Source organism: Parasteatoda tepidariorum, chromosome 4 (assembly GCF_043381705.1).
Source record: "Parasteatoda tepidariorum isolate YZ-2023 chromosome 4, CAS_Ptep_4.0, whole genome shotgun sequence".
NCBI classification, from domain to species: domain Eukaryota; kingdom Metazoa; phylum Arthropoda; class Arachnida; order Araneae; family Theridiidae; genus Parasteatoda; species Parasteatoda tepidariorum.
Genome location: NC_092207.1, coordinates 65,047,220 through 65,068,712, shown reverse-complemented (window position 1 = coordinate 65,068,712; position 21,493 = coordinate 65,047,220). Strand labels below are relative to the sequence as shown.

Below are 21,493 nucleotides of genomic sequence, written 5' to 3'. Positions count from 1 at the left end.
TAAAATAATTTATTTGAAACAGTCTCTCATGCAGAAAAAGTATTTCTTATGTAATTTTCTACCTAACAGAGCTATCCGTGAGAAAAATGAACTTATAACTTTGAAATTTTGAACGAAAAAATAAGTAGTTTTCTAAAGTGAACTTATTTAACTGTAAACTTTTGCATCTTTGAAATTTCCTGTGACTGGTATTTAAAATCGTCGGCCAGTTTTAGAATCTTTGGTATTTTCTTTATTTGTCCATCCTCCCTGGTAATAAAGAGCTCATTGTTTTCACAAATATTGTAATTATTTGACATTGGATGCATTAATAAAACTTTATCGCTAAGCACTGTAACTGCCACTCATAGAAATATTTATTGTGTTTCAACATAGATTTTGTCATGTCACTCTATACATTTATTGCCAGAGAAATCGCTATCTATTTCCCAACGATGATAATATGAAAAGTGCTTAAACTTGTACAATCACCATAACTAATACAAACACATTTCAAATAGTAAGTTGTTTCTCCATCTAAAAATACCTAAATTGGTTTCTTAATAAATTACATTACTTAAATAATGATTTGTTCATCTGTATTGAACAACATGTTAATTATTTGAAGATAAATATTATTTTTCATTGTTGCCCTTCAAATATCAGTGCATGTTTTTTTCCTTTGGCTCTTTGTTTCAATACACGGCCATGTAAGTAAATCAAGCTATTTAATACTGATTATTTTTTATTCAAATTTTGTGAGATATGAATAAGTTATAAAATTAATAGCTTCTCCCTTAAAATTGAATTTATAAGTAACAAACTACTGATTAGCCACATTCTATTTCACTAATATTGCCCTTTTTAAAGACAGTTTAAGTCCCCGAAGTGATCAACCTTCAGTATTAAAAATTAATGGTGTTTATTATTTTCATGTCTCCTGTTCATTAATTTAGTTTTAAGTTGTTTTCAACTATTGGGAGAAAATTGCTTTCGTAGAGGACTTTTTGATGGATCTAACCCTCATTTGCGTTACATGAATAGAAAAACCACGAAGACCTCCCACGGTTAGTGTAACGACAAGAGGACTCTACCTCATGATTCGTTTACCACTGAAGATAATTTTTCGTTAGCACTGAGCGACCTCGGTGCAGAATTTGTATTGATCAGCCATCTCTGGGATTTGAACTCGTTATACCTCATTGAGAAGCGAACACTCTATCCCCTGAGCTCTATCCAATGACTTTTACTAGCTGATTTGTAATATAGCCTTTAAACAAAAATGTGTTCCTGCTAGAAACCATACAGGTTTTAGTCGTTTTACTATTTATTTTTTAGCCCTGAATTGTCAACAAATCAGTTTAAAAAATAAAGTTTTAATTCAGCTTTTTTCATAAACTATTGCATATTTTAAATATATATATTTTTTATACTAAAACACTTATACTATGTGTGCATTATAATTAGATATATATTTAAAAAGGGGCATAATTCTACTATTCTTTTTTTTCCTTACAGTTCTCAAGGTTTCTCGGAAAATGTACAAAATAGTCTTAATTTTTCTCCTCTTCCAAATAGCATCGACCTATGCTAGGGTAATATGTGATATTGCATGCGAAGAAAACAATAACTGCCCAGTTTTATTATGTGGCAATCCTGTAGCACCTGCTTGCGGCTGCTGCCTCATATGTCCTGTTGAAGGTAGCAATTTCTATAATGATAATTAAATAAAAACTTCTGAAATTTATTGAAAAACCGAACATAATGTGAAAAGTAAATAAAATAAAAACATTACTGTAAACAAACACTTCATTAGAATAATTCATAAAAGTTTTTTTGTCACTTCTTTTCTTTATAACACTTTATACCTAATTTTGCTAATAAGATGACGAAAATTATTGTAAATTCCTGAATATTATTTTATAAAATCAATTTTTATTAAGTAACAAATTTAAAAATTTCTTTAAAGAAATTTAAATGTGCAAAACCTATTTAGGAGTTATGTTTTATACTTATAAAGACTATACTACTGTGTTTTACTCATCGAAAATGAAAATCCCTGCTTAGTCAACATTTTGAATTTACGGAGTATTTTTCTAGTTTTCTTTCCCTATATCTTGAAGTATCACCCTTATTATTGGTAATTAATATGGTTATGTTTTTTTCAGAAGCATATATGCATTTCCAATATTAAATTTTAAAAATATGAAACTGGAATTAAAAACAATCAGTGTGTGTGTGTTGATGCTCGTGTTTTTAATGAGACTGGGGTGCGTTATACCTGCCACATACTCAAACTTCTATAATGTTATGAAGTGCCCACAAAAATACCTAAGGGGTCACTCAGGCTCCTCTCTTCAATTTAGGTATAAAGTTCTATCGCCCTTATAAGGCTAACAAATGAATTATTAAATACAATGTTGTTTTAAATAAAAAAAAAATAATAACAGACAATTTTCATTAGTTCATTGTAGTTGTTTCAGCTTTTCTTTCCAATTAAACTGTATATTATATTACTTTACTTTACTAATTACAGGTAAATCGTAACAGTCAGTTCATACAAAACAATTTTTATAGCAAGGGAGAAGTGAAACAACGCAAATGATCTTCTGATTACGAAGGCATTATGATTTTGACGTTTATTATTGTGACTAATCAATAAAGTTTTTAAAAAAATTAGTTTTGTGTATTTTATGGATATTTAGTATACGATCATAAGTATTCTGTGTATTCAACATATACCAGTTCTAAATAACTTAAATGATTTATATCTTCTTGGAACAATGTATAAATCTCTTAAGACATAAATGAACTTAAAACAATACAACTTGTTGATAGATCTGAAATATTTTTGCACTAAACAATAATACCAACAGAATTGAAAAATGAATTTCTACCACGTGTTTCATTGCTTAATAGAAAAAGGAAAGAACTTTCCATTCTTTTCTTCCTTTTCCTTTCTTCCTTTAAGAAAGAGGAAGAGAAACGAGAGGCTTTCAATACGAAACACAGTTACTATAATGCTCCACATTTTTTTAGCTGGGTTACATTGTATCCATTAAGACATTATTGTTGAGAAAACTAATAATTTGTCCAAAAATTAACACAAGGTTTTATTTGATTTTTGAAGAGCCATTTCATTTTATAACCGTCGTTGAAGAGCCAACCCTGTTCTGAGTTTATGATTATCAATGTTCAACTCCATAGTCAAGCAAATTTTGAACAAAACTCAGAAGACAAGGGAACTCTTTGATCAAACATTGGGACAAGCTAACGTTCCTGGAGGACTTTTTGATCGAACTAACTGGTAATCACCTCCCATATGTAGAGGAAACCACCATTAAAACCACGAGCCGGGAGCAAAATTCCTATCAACCAGTCCCAGCTGGGATTCGAACCTGGGACATCTCGTTTTGAAGTGGACGCTCTAACTTCTACATCACCGCAGATCTCTTGGAGAACCATTTGAGAGAAAAAATGTCTCTAATGAAGAAAAAAAACGGGACATCTGTTAGTTAGACTTAAATTATAAAATCATATAATTTAACGTCTTAGGCTTTAAACGTTTTTTCTCATTGCTTTCCTTACTTTAAAATTTAAACAGCATGATCTGATTAATAAATCAGCAAAATTCATGCATATTGGCTAGTGAAATTTTCCTCATAAGATTGTCCATTCCAGTCAACTGTGGTCCACATTGTTTTCATTATTTTCAAGATTATATTAAGATGAAATCATTTCACATTGGCATTCAAAGTTTGCATAAATTTATTAAAAGAGTCTAACAATTTATTTTATCTGATAGAAAGCGAAGTAATGTTCGAAGATTTACACTTACTATGAACATTTGTAGCGGTGAAAACTTTAAGTAGCAATGGTAGTGACAAGAAGTGAGATTCGAAACTATTTACCCCCACTTTTCTTTTGCTGTGGAAATTTTTTGCGATTTGTCAATGATTTTCCTATATATGACAGTTTTGGGTAATCCTTTTCCTTTAAAAGATATGTACTACTAATAAAACTATTTACTCTCAATTATAGATAAAATGGGTTGTACATCAATGGGTGATGGGTTGCACATCAAAAAGCTCTGATAAAATGAGTTATAAAGTCAAACACATGAACAATAGTAGCATATAGGAAATTTTTTAAGGGACTTCTAGTTACTACTTAAAGCTTTCCTTTTCAAAACAACGGCAAGAAAAGTGCCCTCCCCCCCTTTCTTATAACCCTCGTTGAACAGCTGACCTAATTTTGGGTTTGCGATTATTAATGTTCAACCTCGTAGCCTTGTAATTTTGAACCAATTCCAGAAGACAAGAAAACTCCTGGATCAGTGCCACTAGAAGTATAATTTGTTATGAGAACATGGAGGACATTGTGACTCAACAGATAAAGGAAACATGCTTTTAACATCTGAACAAGACTTTTGACTAGCTATGAAAGGTTCAAAAAACACTCTAGTTGATGCTTTGTTGCCTTGTTGTTACATTTTAAAATGTGTTGGTTATTAATCTGTATTCGTATCTTTTGATTATTTTCGCATAACGTAAAAAAAATTATCAGTTATAAAATATTACTATACATTGGTAGATTTTATTTACAATAGTAAAAAAAAATCTAGAAATATCTCTAACTTATTGAAATTTTTAAAATGTTTCATCAATTAGAAAATCATTTACTTTGGAATGCCATCAATTTCCCATAAAAAGGACCTCCAAAGGCGATTTTGAATATGTATGTGTTGAATTAGTTTTTCGATTTTAAAGGTGTAATTTACAGTTTCGGATCTGTATTTTCTAATAACCTAAAACAATTTATAGCAGCTAAAAGTTTGTCTTTGTGGTAAAAAAGTTACAAGTAAAATTCATTGATTCGAGATAGTTTTATTTGATAAAAAACGAAATTTAATTAAAGCAAATAAGTGCACATTTTTATTGAAACAAAGTTGATCCTTTGTTCCTTAATTAAATCCATTCTTACTTGTGCATAGGAAAAATTATTCTTGCAGAATCTCTTGATTTTTGAGTGCATGATTTCAAATCTCGAAATACTTGGATTTCTTTTTATTTCAAAACATGCACTAGCCAATCACCAGAGGCGGTTAGTCATATATTATAAATAAATTATATCATGTTTGTGACTTACGCTACTTAAAATTTTCAATAGTTTATTCCAATTGGTATTGAAATATTTCATTCAAAAATTTGAGGAACCAAGATAACTTTCAGAAACGCTGTATCACTTATAGTTCAATACCTGGAGGGGGTAAAAAACAAAGCCTTATCTATGATTCTTTCTGAAGTAAAAAGCATAATTTTTCATTAATTGAAAGGGAAATAATTGCGTTACGTTTTTAAATGATAAAAACAATCTTAAAATTTTATAAAAATTTTTCGATCTCTGAAACTTTGTTAAATAATGATATAAATTTGTTATTGGAAAATCAAGCATCGGATATGAATTGGAAATTTTATTTCAATTTATGGCACTTTGCCAAAAAAGCTTGACACATCATTTTATAAAAGTGATACTACTAATTTCATCACATTTCAAAGTTTTCAGCTATAGCGGTAAGTACCTGAAAAACATTGCTTAGTGAATAATACACTTTAGTGGTTAATGAAGTTTTAAAATTCCATTTATCTTTGTTGATGTACTTATTTCAAATTAATATAGTGTAATTATAAGACACAGATGTTATTTGATGCAATAAATATAGCTTTTGTAATAGAGGAACACCTTTAAATAATTAATAATCTGTGGAATTAGACATTTTAAAAATACCCCATTCAGTTTTAACTTATTTATTAAAATTTTATAGCGTATTAATTTCTTAGATTTATAATCAAGCACTCAAATTCATATTAATATACAGTTAAAATATTTTCTCTATTACATCTAGAAAATATTTCTCTTACGCATTTTCAAAGCTTCTCTCCTAGTACATTCGCATGGGATTAATAAAAGAAATGATAAGCTAGCTTGGTACTAAATATTAATTATTTTTACTGTTAGGATTTAGATAAATGTTTCATATAAAATTCATACTTCTTTATATCAAATTTAGCGAATTTTGTTCCAATGTTTCATGTGTGCAATAGTCAATGTTTGGCAGTATGGATTTCTAATGCTCTTTATTCAATATAGAATTTATTTATTTGAAATATGTAGATTTTTTCTCTTTATAATTCGTATGCTCAATAATCAATGTTTGACAGCATGATTTTCTATTACTCTATATCCACTATGGAATTTATTTACTTGAAATATGCAGATTTTTTTTTATAATCTAAATAAATTAGCAGAAAAAAAATATGGTGTGAATAGTTTTAAAATTGTAATTAAAAAGAGTTTCCATTTTAGTTTCATTCAATAAAAAATGAAAGAAGTTGTGATACTCCTGTTACTGATAAGTATTGCTTCAGTAAATGGTAATTGCCTATCGATGTGTGTTGATAACTCAAACTGCCCAACACTACACTGCTCTGATAATGAAACACCTCAAATACACAATTGTGATTGTTGCCCTACATGTCGACCGAAACTAAGTAATTATAATTTTTCTTAATAACAGACTGTGAATAAGAGTTGCAAGTAATATACAGAGTAAATGTGCACATATTCAATTAAGTAAAGTAATGTTATTTTATTAAAATAGTCTTGTTCAGTGGATATAATTTAAATTCACCATATGTTTAATTATGTAATAGAAAACCTTTTCTATCATTCTCTTTTTAGTATCCTTCCGCGCAATTAGCTATCCGCCCCATAATTTTTCTATGATATGGATTTTCAATCATCAATTCTCAATCAACCGATATATATATATATATATAGTATAAGAAGTGAATAAAATGGTAACACATAGCCAATCACAGAAGACTTGCGGTTAGTAACACACAAAACAGACAATCAAAATTGAGAAGACGTGAGTGTGAAAAAGTAATAATTTTGTCTGTTCAATTGTTACAACTAAACTTACTATATAGCTAAAGTTAGTTGAAATTTTTATTTTGTTTTGATCTGCTTAATGATGGTGTAATTGTTGTTGTCCATGCATTTTCATTGCCCTGAAAATCACGTGGTAGGATCCAGTTTTTTCTCATTTATTTCCATTTTGTTTCGATTGTCATCAGCATAAAACTAATATAAGTCGTAAAGATATTGTTTTTCTATAAATATTTTTGTATCCCTAATTTAAATTTATTTTCCTGTACAGCTATTATTACGTTTTTAACTCAATTTTCGAGTTTAAAACTAAGAGAATAGTTGTATTTTTTATTATTATTACAATGTAATTCAGCTCTATATTTTCAGTAGTTAAAACAGTCGTCAAATCTTATTCACCGTCTTACAATTATTATTGTTGTGCAAATAACGTTAATATTCTGCAACAAGTTACTGTTAAAGAGATCTGCTAAATGATTTATAACTTAATGATCAGCTTCATGTTCAATGAGATGCAAGCAAAATTTATATTTAATATATCTGCCCATTTGGTAAGCGGAAATCTTAAATGTGTTAATCTTTACGGTGGTCAACTCATCAAATTTTATTGAACGATATATTATTTTAACTATATATTGTTATAATAATTGTTATCTTAAAAAATGATTACTTAGAAAAACTACTTCTGCCTATAAATTGACCTAAATATTTCTAATACTAATAGATAATAATATTTGAATGTTGGAAGTAGAGGCACAAGTGTAAGCAAACAGAATTTCCTTTACTATATATATGTTGAGTGAATAATTTTNAAGAATATTTTATTAGATAATTTTAAACCTTCAAAATGGTTTAAATTCAAAATGTTATTTTTTTTCCAGGTACATCCTGAGAATGGCAAATTCATTTTCTGAAAAAAAGAAGGAAAACCATTCCAAATATCATGGAAAAATCTGTTAATAAAGTACAAATAATAATAACATTGATTTTACTAATTTTTTTATTAGTATAATTACCATGGTCAAAAAACCGTAAAACACTATGGAACATGTCCAATTATAGTATTATAAAATAAATATTACACATTTGAAAGGACTTTTACTTCCAAACTCATGATTTGTAATCGATGTGCTTGATTTTTAATTATGATTTGCTCTAGACAAAGAACTTGATTGATCAGATGATAATTAATTGCAGTGGTAATTTTCATCAAAAGGCTGTCACGTGTCAATTTTCAGCAGTTTTTACGTTATTGTGACGTAAAATAACTTAGGGAATATTCTTTCCTGATCAATGAAGAGACACTTTAATTTAATATGTGTAATATTGAGTCATGATTTAAGAAAAGATTTACCTGGAAACTTTATAATATATATATATATTCAGCTTCATTTTTATTATTCATCCACTAGTTTTATGATATCCTATGACATCTTCATGATTTAATAATATCTTTTTTACTCAATGCTTTCAATTCACAAACTGGTAGTAAAACTCTCAATTTAATACATCTGACGCTTTGAGAACAGTCAGTCAAAATAAATAAATCATAAAAAATCTCATATAAAACACATATTTTGTAAAATACTTCATAATTGCCTTTATTATGTTTTTTTTATATATTTACAATTACTTAAATACTGATTCTACTTTGATTTTGCTGAGTCACGAATTCTACATATTTCTCTCTTTATAATCGCTAAATTTTATTAATTACCGTATATCCCGGTGTTTAAGTCAATTTTTTGAACTCCCAAAATCATACAAAATTCTGAAGGTTGACTTATATAATGGTAATAAATTCCTGTATTTGTTGATCATGATATATTATTGCATTATAAGCAATGAAATAGACATGTGATAGATTTGAATTACTCTCTTTAAAAACCATTTGTATTGTTATATGCAATAATTTTTTTTTTCATTCTCTCTTGTCATATTTTGTTTTACTTATACGATAATTTAAATAACACTTAGGAAAGAAAGAAGAATTAGAAAGGGGAAGATAATTTATTCAAGATTTCTTAAAGTAACATACAATAAAAATTCTAAAATATGTCATAAAGCTACAACTGAAAAGATTCCAGAACATCTTCTGTGTTTAATTCAAAAACATTAGCAGCGTTAACATAATCTTCACAGCCTTTGTTAATGCATTATTTTTATGTGAGGGCAAATGTGTTGCATACAATGTGAACTATTTTTAACTTCAGAAAATTTCATAGATTTAATCATTTTATAATGATTTTTAATTTTAGAAATATTTGTTTTTTTTTCAGCTGTTGCTTTAAACCTCCGACATACTAAAAATTTGCCATCTCATAATCAAAAAATAGAAAGTCGCTTTACACAACGAGTCGACTTATGCACTGGGATATACGGTAGATTTAAATTAAAAGTAATATACTATGAAACTAAAGAACTTTAAAAAACCAATAATGACACTATTGTTTTGGTTCTACATGCAATAAATAACTTCCGGAGAAGAAAGAAAGAAAGTCATAATTTCTGTGCTTTGACTCTGAAGAAGGTTCTTTTTTATTAAACAGTAATTCAGTATACCAGAGTCCAAGCGCATTTTTGTGTCGTTATTTTCGTTTCGTTAAAGCTGTTATTATTATCCATTGCAGTTCAAAATATACTTAGTCTTATGCTAGATAATATACTATGTATTTAAAATTTCCTGAAACAAATAAAATTGAATTAAATTTTTTTAAGCAAATTAATAATAAACAAATATAAAAATAAGAGTCAAATATTACCCAAGCTGGTGAATCTAATATTATTTTAAACTTTAAAAACTTGAATCTTAATGATTCGAAAACTTCAAACAATATAAAATTCCATTGTTTGGCTCTCATGCAACTCAACAATTGGATATCTGCAAGTGTATATCGTGACGTAGGTATATCGTGACATTTTTTGATTCAGAAGTCAACCAGGTTCGACACTCCCACGTGGCATTGCTCACACATATCTGATTAATTTATATTTAACTCATGGTTAGGCGCAATATCCTCTCTTCTTCTGGAGTTGTAAGTACTAAATCACTCATACAACACGCTTTGCATTTTAATATATCACACGAATATTTCATTTTTTCTATAAAAGTGGAATATGTTTCATTTACTTTCAGATCATACAAATATAAAAAAATATGTTTTTGAAGGAATAGTAATGTTATTTTAACGGATCAAGAATTTTCTAGAAAAATTGATGTTTTAAATACGTTTTTAAAGATAGAAAAGTATAACAGTGAGTGAAATTGTTGAAAATATGGAAATAAAATAAATAACAATAGTCAAATATAACAGTAAGTGATATTGTCGAAAATATGGAAATATAATAAATATTAATAGTCAAATGTTATACAAGCACGTGATCATATTATATGCAAGCAAGGAAATATATATATTCCAAGCATTTCAAACGTACTTCCAAACAATCATAAAATATTTTTTTTTAAATATTAATTTTATGAAGCTTCTTGATATGACAAGTTAAAAGAATATAAATTAATAAAATTAATAAATTTTCGTTTCTCTTTAAAAGAATAATGCTTTCAAATTTTCTCAGAACCATTGTTGGGATTACCGGGTATTGTGGTCTGAATGAACTATATAATTAGTTGCTATTTCACAATTTTCACAGATCGAATAATTGTTTTAAGTACGCTGCAAAAAAATATCGTAAAATTTGCCGTTTCAAATTGGTAGTGGGGTAAGTTGTGTAAAACCGTAACATTTCCAAAATAAATCTGCAACCTTAACGGTTTTTTATCAAACAAGAGCAAGTTTTATCCTCAAGAAATACGAAGGAAAACTTGCATTTTTGTACCGCAACAAAACAAGATTTTACAGCAAAAATAAATTTTTTGTCTCAACAGACTTTTAAACAACTAAGAATCTTTTGTGTCGGCAAATTTTGTAGTAACCAATCATAACTATGATTCAAACTTGGGATATTTCAGCGATTCTCAACCAGTGGGGCGAGCACACTAGAGGGGTGGCGCGAAAATATCCAGGAGAAAATATTATTTAAAAAAATTGATTAACTGACTGAAAGGAAGGCACACATACGCATAGAAAGCAAAATACATTTCAACTTATTTAATAACTTATTAAAGTAAAAAAAAACTTATGAAATCAAAACTTAGGGTGGGTGAGCCAAAGGTGGCCATAGCTATAAGTTTTGATGATTTTACCTAATTTTCTGATTAAGTCTGTGTGGCTGAAGTTTTTTTTTTTTTTTTTTTTTTTTTTTTTTTTTTTTTGCAAAATCTTACACCTATCTCTCTAATACATATCACATGTACTTTTAATTGTAAAATAAAATTTCATTTATTCTATGGCACAATTTCACAATTGTAGCTTTTGCCCATATATTGAAATCACGTTTTCACTTACTCAAATCATCTTCAGAAAAGACACTTGGACTGACAATTTTTTTTTACATGTATCATTTACATTGATAGTTCTCGTGTGACGTCACTAGTGATTCTTTTGAGTTAACTCATTAAAATAAATCATGAATTATTGAGTTAATTTTTTCAAAACAGTTCACTAACCGTAACTAGTAAGTAAGAGTTGACTAACCTAACCCATAACTAGTATAAAAATAACCAATTTAAGAAAATACCAGAATCTATCACAAAAACAAATTGTCTTTTGGTTTCGCCACTTGTCGTGAAGTCTATGAATATTTCTCCCTCATCAATTGAGAGTCCTTCGGGAGTCTTATGGAATAGATCCCTAACCCACTCGTAATTTGCTAGATAGCAAATTAAAAAAATATTTAGAAAAATTTAAAAAATAAATCATTAAAAAAAGTATTTTCTTGCTGACGATAAACTGAAGTTTGTCGTCAGTAAGAAAATACTTTTTTTAATTATTTTCCAGCCTGGTTAAATGATTTTCTAAGGATACAAAAACAAATTTTAGATGTTCTTCTTTAGCCTTGTAAGTTCTAGTACAATCCTCAACATTTGCAAACATTCTTAGGCTTTTTTACTTTAAATTTCTGCTTCACAATTCCAATTTTCTACAAAAAGCATTAACTTTACCACTCGTATCCAACATATGTATATTCACTCCTTGGAGTAGAAGATTCAAGTTAAATAATTTCTTGAATGTATCTGCCAAGTAGCTCAATTTCATCACAAATAAATCATCGCGAAAATTCTCGGCTTCCGATCTGCTTTCTTCTTCTAGGAAATTGGCGATTTCGTTTTTAAATTCATAAACATGTTGCAAAAATTTGCCACGTGATAACCATCTTTCCTCGTAATAAAATAATAACGCTGAATGTACTGAACCCATGTCTTTACAAGGTATGGAAAATATTCTCGATTTCAGGGGTCTCATTTTTATATAATTTACTACGGTTACAACCGTACTTAACACAATATTCAGACCAATACTCATTTCTTTCGAAGCTAAAGCTTCTCTGCGATTCATGCAATGCGTCCAGACGCACTGAGGCGATTTTTGTTTCACAAGTGCTTGTATACTTTGGAATCTTCGTTACATTGAGAGAAAACACAATCGGTGCATATTCCAATGCAATTTTTCCATTCTATATTTGCCTCGTATATAAAACTATTTAAAATAGCAAATAATGCGAGCGCTGCTGTTTTGAGTTCTATTGGTTTGCAGAAAAGTAGTTATTCTGCTACTGACATATTATCATGAAATCGAACATCGGTAATTAAATGAGCATCTTCATTACTATCGGTTGCTTCATCGAGCCGCATTGAATATAATTTATCACGCAACTTAGAGAAAAGCTGACACTGCAAATTTCCAGCTATATCACGAATTCGACTAGCAATAGTATCATTTGAAAGATGTATGGATTCCAATTATTTCGAAAAATTATCTTCTAACATAGTTTCTACTATCTCAATTGCTGCTGGCAAAATAAGTTCCTCACCAATAGTGTGAGGGTTTTTACATCTGTGCTGTTTTATATGAAACTTTGTAAGATGCAATTAAAGCTTTTTTTTATTCACAGACAAAGTTTCTGTGAAAAATGATTTTTGCTTTTTATATGATTTTAATTTTAATTCGAAGAATTCTCTCGGTTTGTTGACGTACTCACTATGAAGCTTTTCCAAATGTCGTTTAAATTTTATAGGTTTCCTGCTGTCTGCGGCCTACATTTTTGAGCGAATGATAAATAGGGGCCTTTTTTCTTAATTTACTCCAGTACTGGTAAACCCAAAATTTAAGTATTCTTGAGAATATTTCCTTGATTTTACTTTTGGAGCCATGCTCGTCGGTGTACTTGTTGATACTTGACTATCATCTAATGCTCGCTTACTTCCCCTTAAAAATTTATCCATGAGTCTGCATAAATATTTAATACGGTGAATTGCAATTAGCTGGAAAATATATATAACATACACATTCACGATCGTTTCGATAGTGATAGAAGGATCAACTCGAATGAGACTGGCTGGAATTTAAACTTAAGTTATCGAACATTTTCCTTCTTCCTATGAGAAAACATTTTCTCTGCGTATGTTCGAGACGTCATCGGTGGTGCGGATTCCTTTCCACAAACATTACTTTTTTAATGTTCAGTCATGCTTCTGTTTATTTTTTTTTGTTATTAAAAAAAATTGTATTCTCTGCTTCTAAATTTATCTCATCCCGTCCAGGTAAACTTTCATTAACGAATTTTTCTACTTTCATATTATTCCAACGTTACCTCCCTGTTTGGTTTTCATTTTAAATATTATATATACATTTTCCTCGCTCTCATTGGATTAATCTGTTCACCGTCCATGCAATAAGTGATTTCTTTCCAAGGTTGGTTTGCTTTCACTTTTGTTTTGGTAGTTAGTTAAAAATCATTTAAAAACCGAATCCGAAATACTCAATATACATTATTGTTGTACATATTATAAGCACGGGGGGCGCGATGAAAATTATGATTGAAAACTGGGCCCCGAATACTGAAAGGTTAAGAAACACTGGGTTACTTCATTGAGAGGCTCGCGCTCTGTCCTCTGAACCAAGGCAGATCAAGTGGAAGTTGGATAGTGAGAATTTCGCTTATATATCGTATCGATTATATATCGTATCGATTTCGCTCAAATATCGTATCGATAATGACCGATCTGAAACAGTATAATAATTACTAAAAAGTACAAACGAATATAGAAAATAATCGCGAAATACTTGAGGGAAAATTGTATTACTGAACGCAAAATTGCACCCCAGAATTTAGAATTTCAATTAACGGTTTTAATCCGCTTATGATTCGTGTGAAAATGAGAGCAAAGCTCTTTTTCAATAATTCGGCTTTAAAAACTTAGATAGAATTTAAAAATTTAGAAATTTTGAAAAAAAACTCATATTTTGTTTTAAATTTTTTACAATAAATATCGCTTTACAAAAAATATTGTAAACTTTTATTAAGAACTTTTTTTTGACAAAGCCAGTAGCACAAAAAAAGTTTATCCAGTTAACCGAGTATACCAAATAATTCCCTTTATATTACTATGTGTCGTAACACATAATCAGACATTCTTATAATGTCCTTACTTCGTAAAATGTTATTGGTTTTATTTTATCACCGACGATAAAATTCCAATTCATGTGAAGTATTATGTCATTTCGAATTTATCTTTCAAAGAAATAGTAAAAAAGAAGTGTAATAACTTCGCTAACGTTGTTTCAGAGAAGTATTTAACGTTTCATATTTTCATAGATTGCACTCAATATTTTCAGATTTTTATAGCCTTTTCAAACAAAAATTACCGATGAGGATTACACAATCTTCTCACATTTAGATCTAAGATAAGAAGGTTAGTCGTTTTTAGTTATATCAAATTTCTCTTTTATAACAATTATTGTTCTTAAGTTCAGGTAAATAAATATCATTATATTAAAGTATTCCTAATTTTTGTTAATTTGTTAATAATTTTTTTTGTAATTATTTGTCAATAATTTTATATTAAGGAAAAGAAACATTTATGATGGCGAATGAGTTTTAATTTCCTTTTACATTGACTCTAAAGAAAAAAAAAGCATTAGCAAGCAAATTATGTGGCATACTTAAACTAACTTTTTTAATAAATTCATGTTTTAATAGATTACGTTTCATATTTCCATAGATTACACTCAATATTTTCAAATTTTTATAGCCCTTTCAAAAGAAAATTACCTATGAGGATTACAGAATCTTTTCACCTTTAGATCTCATATAAGAAGGTTAGTCATTTTCTACTAAAAGTTTTCGTTTAAAACAATATTTGTTCTTAATTTTAGGTATATAAATATCATTATACTAAGTTCATGGTCTTACTACATTTTATATTAAGGAAAATATACATTTATGATATCGAATTCTTTTTAATTTCTTTTTGCATTAACTCTATAGAAAAAAAATAGCGTTTGTAATCCAATTATGTGGTATAATTAAACTAAATCTTTTTTTAATAATTTCTTTAAAGTGTGTTTTATACTTTACCTACTAACTGCCAATATGAATGTTCGAAAATTTCGGATGAAAAAAAGTTATAAGCCACATTCTAGACAAAGGCAGATTTTTCTGTGACTGATATTGCAGAGATCTATGGCTTCTTGGAAGCCACCGTGACGGTTACAATTTCTTGGCAGAGACTCGTACTACAGAAGAATGAAAATTCTTGCGGACTTTAATTATTTACCACCGGGAAGAGACATTTCTGGAGAAAAAAATGCTTCAGTACAATTTACTCCCTAGGTTTCCATTATAATCTTTTCGAAGTACAAATTTAAATTGTAGGATTTTTTTCTTATTTTAGTTTAAGTGCTCCAATTGTTCGTTTTCAGAAGTTTAAATTTATTTTTACTTATCTTAGGTGTTTTCAAAAGAAAAGCTTTCTTCTTTAAATTACCCGCCTCAAAGTAGCCCATATTTTATTCTTAGAGAGATTTCTCAAATTTATGGTGAATTCCGTTCGGCACCTTACATAAGATTTCATAACCGCCGTTGAACTGCTGACCCAATTTTAGGGTTTACGACTACTAATGTTCAAATCCATAGTTTTGTATTTTTGAACCCAATCCAGAAGACAGGGGAACTCCTGGATCAAGTATTGGGCCAAATTTGGCTTCATGAAGGACTTTTTAATGGACCTAACCAGTATTTCAGTTATATGGCGAAGAAAACTACGGAAACATCCCATGGTTAGCCTGACAGCAAGAGGACTCCAACCCTCGATCCGTCCACCATGGAAGAATTCGTATCGACAGGGCATCACTGGGATTCGAACCCGGTTTGCCTTATTGAAAGGCGAACATTCTATCCCCTGAACCACCACATCACCCTAAGTAACTGCACTTGGTCGTCTTCTTATGAGATCCTACGTTTATGAAATCCTTACGTTTTATTGGCATGGTTTCTCAAAGCGCTGTCCATAGCTGTTGAGTGTTGTTTTCTTCTTAAGTCTACCTTTGAATTATAATGATTAACAGGACTGAATGTTACAAATAGATTTAAAAAAAACTGTAACGAAAAATGAAGATAAAGAATTCATTAATACAAAATGTTAAAATAAATTGTGCGATTTTACAAAAAATAATTTTTATTAGCAATAAATTAAAATTACGGTTGTCTAAATGAACGAGGTTCATAAAAAAAACGAAATACTTTTTCGTTAATTGAGATTATATAATATATTTATTTTAATTATGCGATCTAGTTCGAAGAAGTTTAATTTCCATAATTTCAACACACATTGTAATTGCTTGTTTTGATTTTGTAGTTAAAGTTATGATGATATTTCTCGTTAGCGTTTTTAACTTAATGGGGCTGACCTCGTAAAGTAAATCAAAAGTTTTCAACGTTCTAATTTTTGTAAATCTAATCTTTGTCCAATTTTTATTGTTTGAAACATGTCCTTTTTAATTTGATAATCATAAACAGAATACTTTCTTCTTTACTTTACTTTTTGTTTTTTACAAAATTTTAAAATAAAATAAAATATTACTTAAATGCATAGTTAATATTTTTTAGTCTAAAATTTTATTTACATTGAGCTAATGCTGTTCAACTGGAAGGATAACAATCAAATAAATTTAAAGTCAACAATTACATTCCTAGCTAACTTAGGGTAAAGACTGACAGGCATAATACAGTATAGGTTTATAAGTGTGAAGAGTTTGTTTCATAGAAGACCATTTTATTCGTTATCTCAAATTAAACGGATAAATAGGTGTACTATACCATTGAAATTTTATCCTACTTTGCTAAAATTGCCAAGATTCGTTATCACTGCATCAGTTGATTTTTTGCTTAAACCCAACGACCATCCCTAATTACATTTGATGCACATAAGAAAGTAAAACATGCAAGAAAAACCCTTTTTCTTCTTAATACTCCAAAAACTTGGGGGTCTATCTAGTGCCTATCTGGTTTCAATAAAAGAATGGTAAATGGGAGGGGTAAAAATGGTAAATGCTTAATAACATGGTAGAAGTAAAAAGAATACAACTGGAGCTTACACAAGTGCATAATTTGTGTAAACTATAGTCATATAAAAATGAGCAAATTCAACCACCTATTCTTTTGTCATATTCCAGAATTATATCGAATGGCACCATGAATTTTAATTATTCATAAATTTTTAAGGCTGGTGTGGTGTAATCTTTAGGGTTAAGCAATAGGAAGCAAGGAATTATTTGTCCCTAGGATCCGGAGGTCAAACCCCGGTCATGGCCAATATTTGTGCCGATTGGACTGTATAGGGGACAGAGAACATGCCTTGTATCAGAAAGGTTCCAGATTCGAATGCCAGACAAGATATGGATGTTATTTCATTCTTTGTACTATCTGTCCTTACTGTGGGAGCAAAGTTGACCCACTTAATATGGTGTCCCTAAAAGAGAGGTCAACAAATGCGCCCTAATACACTTGAATTGACGAAAGGTCAACCCAAGTGGTCATTGGAAAAAATGCTTAAAGGCTATCATTTCAAAGCACAAATTATATTTTTATTTAAAAAAATTAATGAGTTTTACAGTAAAAATTTAATTCATTGAAATTAAGGAATAAATAAAACATATAAGACACACATTTAACATACAGTAACACTCATGAAACATATAAGTGAATAAAAATGAAACTCTATTGATGATGGTAAAGAGTTTTTTGCCCTTTGAAACTTAGTGCTTGTATATAAAAATAAGAAAAACATCAGACCAAGTATATATTCAAGTATTATTCAAGTATATATTTCAAATGCAAAAAAAAAAATTCTAGCATTATTATTCTTTTTTTCACATTGCAAATTGAAGAATTGAACAAAGGTATCTTTAAAAAATACTATATTTGTTTTCAATTGAACAAGATTTTTTTATCTATGTTCATGCAATACGCACATAACTTCCTATCTAAAATTAATTTGTTATCTTCTTTAAGGAGAATGTACTATTCTGCTGTTTTATTTTCTCTATTTTTCGCCTATATGGAAACAACTCTGGCTTTTAAATGCAAACAAAACTGTGCTGCTGTGCGATGTGCTGCGCCAATGTGTAAACGAAATGAGGAAGCAAAATATGTTGGTTGTAGTTGCTGTAAAACTTGTATAAAAGTGTTAGGTAAGTCAATAAAAATGGATAATACTATAATAGTCATCAATACTATAATAACATCAATGGATAATAGATCAAATGAAAAGGTACGAAACGACGTACAAACGTAACAGTTAAATATTTGCAGATTCCGCCATGGGAGAACGTAGCGAGAGATCTCGGGATGCGATTGGAGTTTCTGACTGGGATCGGAGCAAGCGCGGACACCCGCATGAGCAGAAGAGAGCAGAGGCTCTTATCAAAAGCGGCATCCAAATGATGCGGCGGTCCGTATGAAGACAGGATGGCGTTCGCGTTGCAAAATTCGACGATTGAGGAGCAGCGGGTGTGTTTCTGCTCCATGATAACGCGCGTCCACACGTTTCCAGAGTCACATACTTGGAACTGGCCAAGTTCAAGTGGGAGACGTTAAACCATCCGCCCTACAGTCCGAACATGTCGCCCTGCGATTTCCATGTGTTTGGTCCACTGAAGAAGCACCTGAAAGGGAAGTGCTTCAACTCGGACGACATACTCAAAGACACTGTGAAGGACTGGGTCTGGTCACGGCCACAGGAATTCTGAGAAGAAGGAATCCTGCTGCTTGTTCATCAGTGGAATCGTTGTGCTCAGGCCTATGGTGTATATTTTGAATAAAGTCTACATTTGTACCCACCGTGTCATTTCGTACCTCTTCACTTGATCACCCCTTGTACTATAATAGTAATTAATTTAAATTTAATGGTAAAAATGCATAAACATTTATGTTCTGTAATCCTTACACCTCCACTTTTTCAGTTTATCTACTATTGAACAGAAAACCAATGCACTATAAAATGAGATCCTCTGCATTTCCTTAAACTGATGCATGCAGTTTATTTTATTACAGATGGGAAATAGAATGTTTAATGAATATACTTCTTCTTGCATATTTATAAAGTAAATCATTTTTCGAAATGTCATTTATATCTTCTCGTTTAGGGAAGGGTGAAAACTGTGCAAACAGACTTCGTCCAATGGCTCTTCCTGCTTTGCCCTTTGGTGGACAGACTGATGCTCCAAGAGTTCCTAATAATCAGCCTAGGTGTCTGGAAGGCCTTTATTGTCACCCAATTACTCATAAGTGTACACGGACATTTTAATACATTATATGAATGAAGAAATTGATTTGTATTCAAAAACCTCATTGTTTTACTTACATTGTTTTACAAATATCATATATGTGAGTTATTTCTTTTCCAATTTCCGACAAACTATGTATATGTTGCTGTGAATGACCAAAATTGGTAATTGTTGACTTCCACCTGTGAATGTTAACAATCACATAGTCACTTTAGTAAATGTGCGAAATAAATAGCAGGTGTAGTTGAGTGCTACTCTCCAGTATGCAATTACCCGATATGCTCTACATTAATGTTTTTTTTTTCTTTAAGTTCAGTGCCACTACTAGGTATACATTTGAACGATACTCCGAACACCAATGTTTTTACTAAATTTACCTCAAGATATATTAAAATATCAAATTAATATACTAATATCAACGAATAAATTAATGTCAAATCGGTTAAAACAAGTATTTCGGACATTCATCGAAGCTACTATGTGATTGTTGACATTCACCGGTGACAATCGACATTCTCTTGAGTTCGGTCATTTCGCTTATGATTTGTACTTTGTCAATAAAAATTACTTACAGTGAACTCTCACTTATGCACCGGTGTAAGGGGCCAAGAGAAAAAGGCGCATAAGTGAAAAACTTCAAAATTCCAAAACGCAAAGCAAATTGCAGTGACAACATGAATAAATATGTTTCTAAAGATTTAATATTAATATTTATACTGTTTTGGTATTTACTATAATTATACAAAGAAAAAATTTAACATACCTTAAGACAATTTATTTTCTTACAAAATAATCTTAATACATGTTTGTATTTGTTTTCGCTGACGTTATTCGAAAACAGTTTTTTCCAGTTCATATAAATGGGATAAGGGGGTGTTTCAAAAGCAAAATTAAATTGTAAATAGTCAGGAACAGTGTCTAAAGCTTTCAATACTGCTGTGTGATTTGGAGAAACTTTATCATCTCGTCAGTATCATCCACTACGTTCTCATCATTCACAAGTTTTAGTTTGATATAAATGAACAGTTTTTCACAAAAAATTTGAGTTTTATGGGAGGGGGTGAAACATATCACATGATAAATTTCTAAGAAAAATACTTGACGTCATAATATGCTGCACAATAAGTTGTTCAAGTATTTCCCTCACTAAACAGATCACCGTACTCATAATGTCCATCTGACAGCAAGTAAGAGATCTCGGTCTCTTTCATCTTTCGTATTCCAGGTGTCTTCTTTTTCAAGAAAACAGCATGGGGGTAAAACTAACCTCTGGACAAGAGGAATTGGTCATTTTCTGAAAGATTAATGGGCTTTCATTGTTGTTGGTGTAAAAGGTAAGACACCCTATTCAAAATTTTAGAAAGAATCTCTTTCCAGAAACAGCAAAAATGAAAAGGTCACAGGGGGAAGCAAATTCAATAGGATCTAACAACATATATTTCTTTTTATCTGTAACAAGGATTGCTCATTTGCTTCATTTTTAATTTAAAAAAATTTTTTTAAAAGAAAAAATATTTAAAGGATTAAAAAATTAAAATGCCAGCTAAAAATTTCGGTGCATAATTGAAACATTTATTTTTAAAGCGACGCATAAACGAAGGATGTTTATCATTATTTTCCTATCTAATGTACTGGGACCTATAAAAATCGTCGTATAAATGAAAAAGGTGCATAAAAGAGGTGGTGCATAAGTGAGAGATCAGTGTAATTTAAAATGATATAAAAACTTGTATAACTTGCAATTAAAAAAATTTTCGACTACTATTAAGTAAAATAATAAAAAAATACATAGTAAAATTTTTTTTTCGCATTGAATTATCTTTTGCTAAACGATTTTCATATTATTGTACAATTTTATTTCAATTCGCGTACAAAGT

General features: G+C 29.9%; 1 protein-coding gene and 1 long non-coding RNA gene across 3 annotated transcripts; both read left to right on the top strand.

Moving 5' to 3' along the window:
• The first annotated feature begins 528 nt into the window (after positions 1–528).
• LOC122271058 (uncharacterized) lies at positions 529–2,658 on the top strand. The gene is made up of 3 exons (XR_006226134.2): positions 529–689; positions 1,498–1,680; positions 2,516–2,658. It is a non-coding gene; the product is annotated as an uncharacterized lncRNA (long non-coding RNA).
• Positions 2,659–5,398: 2,740 nt separating this feature from the next.
• Positions 5,399–21,413, top strand: LOC107455498 (uncharacterized). 2 transcript variants are annotated; one of them, XM_071179964.1, is made up of 4 exons: positions 5,399–5,552; positions 6,346–6,530; positions 18,343–18,521; positions 19,476–21,413. In XM_071179964.1, exons 2-4 carry the CDS (start codon positions 6,514–6,516, stop codon positions 19,634–19,636), a joined length of 357 nt encoding a protein of 118 aa, XP_071036065.1. In that variant the 5' UTR covers positions 5,399–5,552; positions 6,346–6,513; the 3' UTR covers positions 19,637–21,413. The 2 variants fall into 2 exon arrangements, 1 of the variants encoding a protein (XP_071036065.1); XR_001585588.3 differs by lacking the exons at positions 18,343–18,521; positions 19,476–21,413 and adding an exon at positions 7,812–8,025 and having other exon boundaries at positions 5,400–5,552.
• The last annotated feature ends 80 nt before the right edge of the window (positions 21,414–21,493 follow it).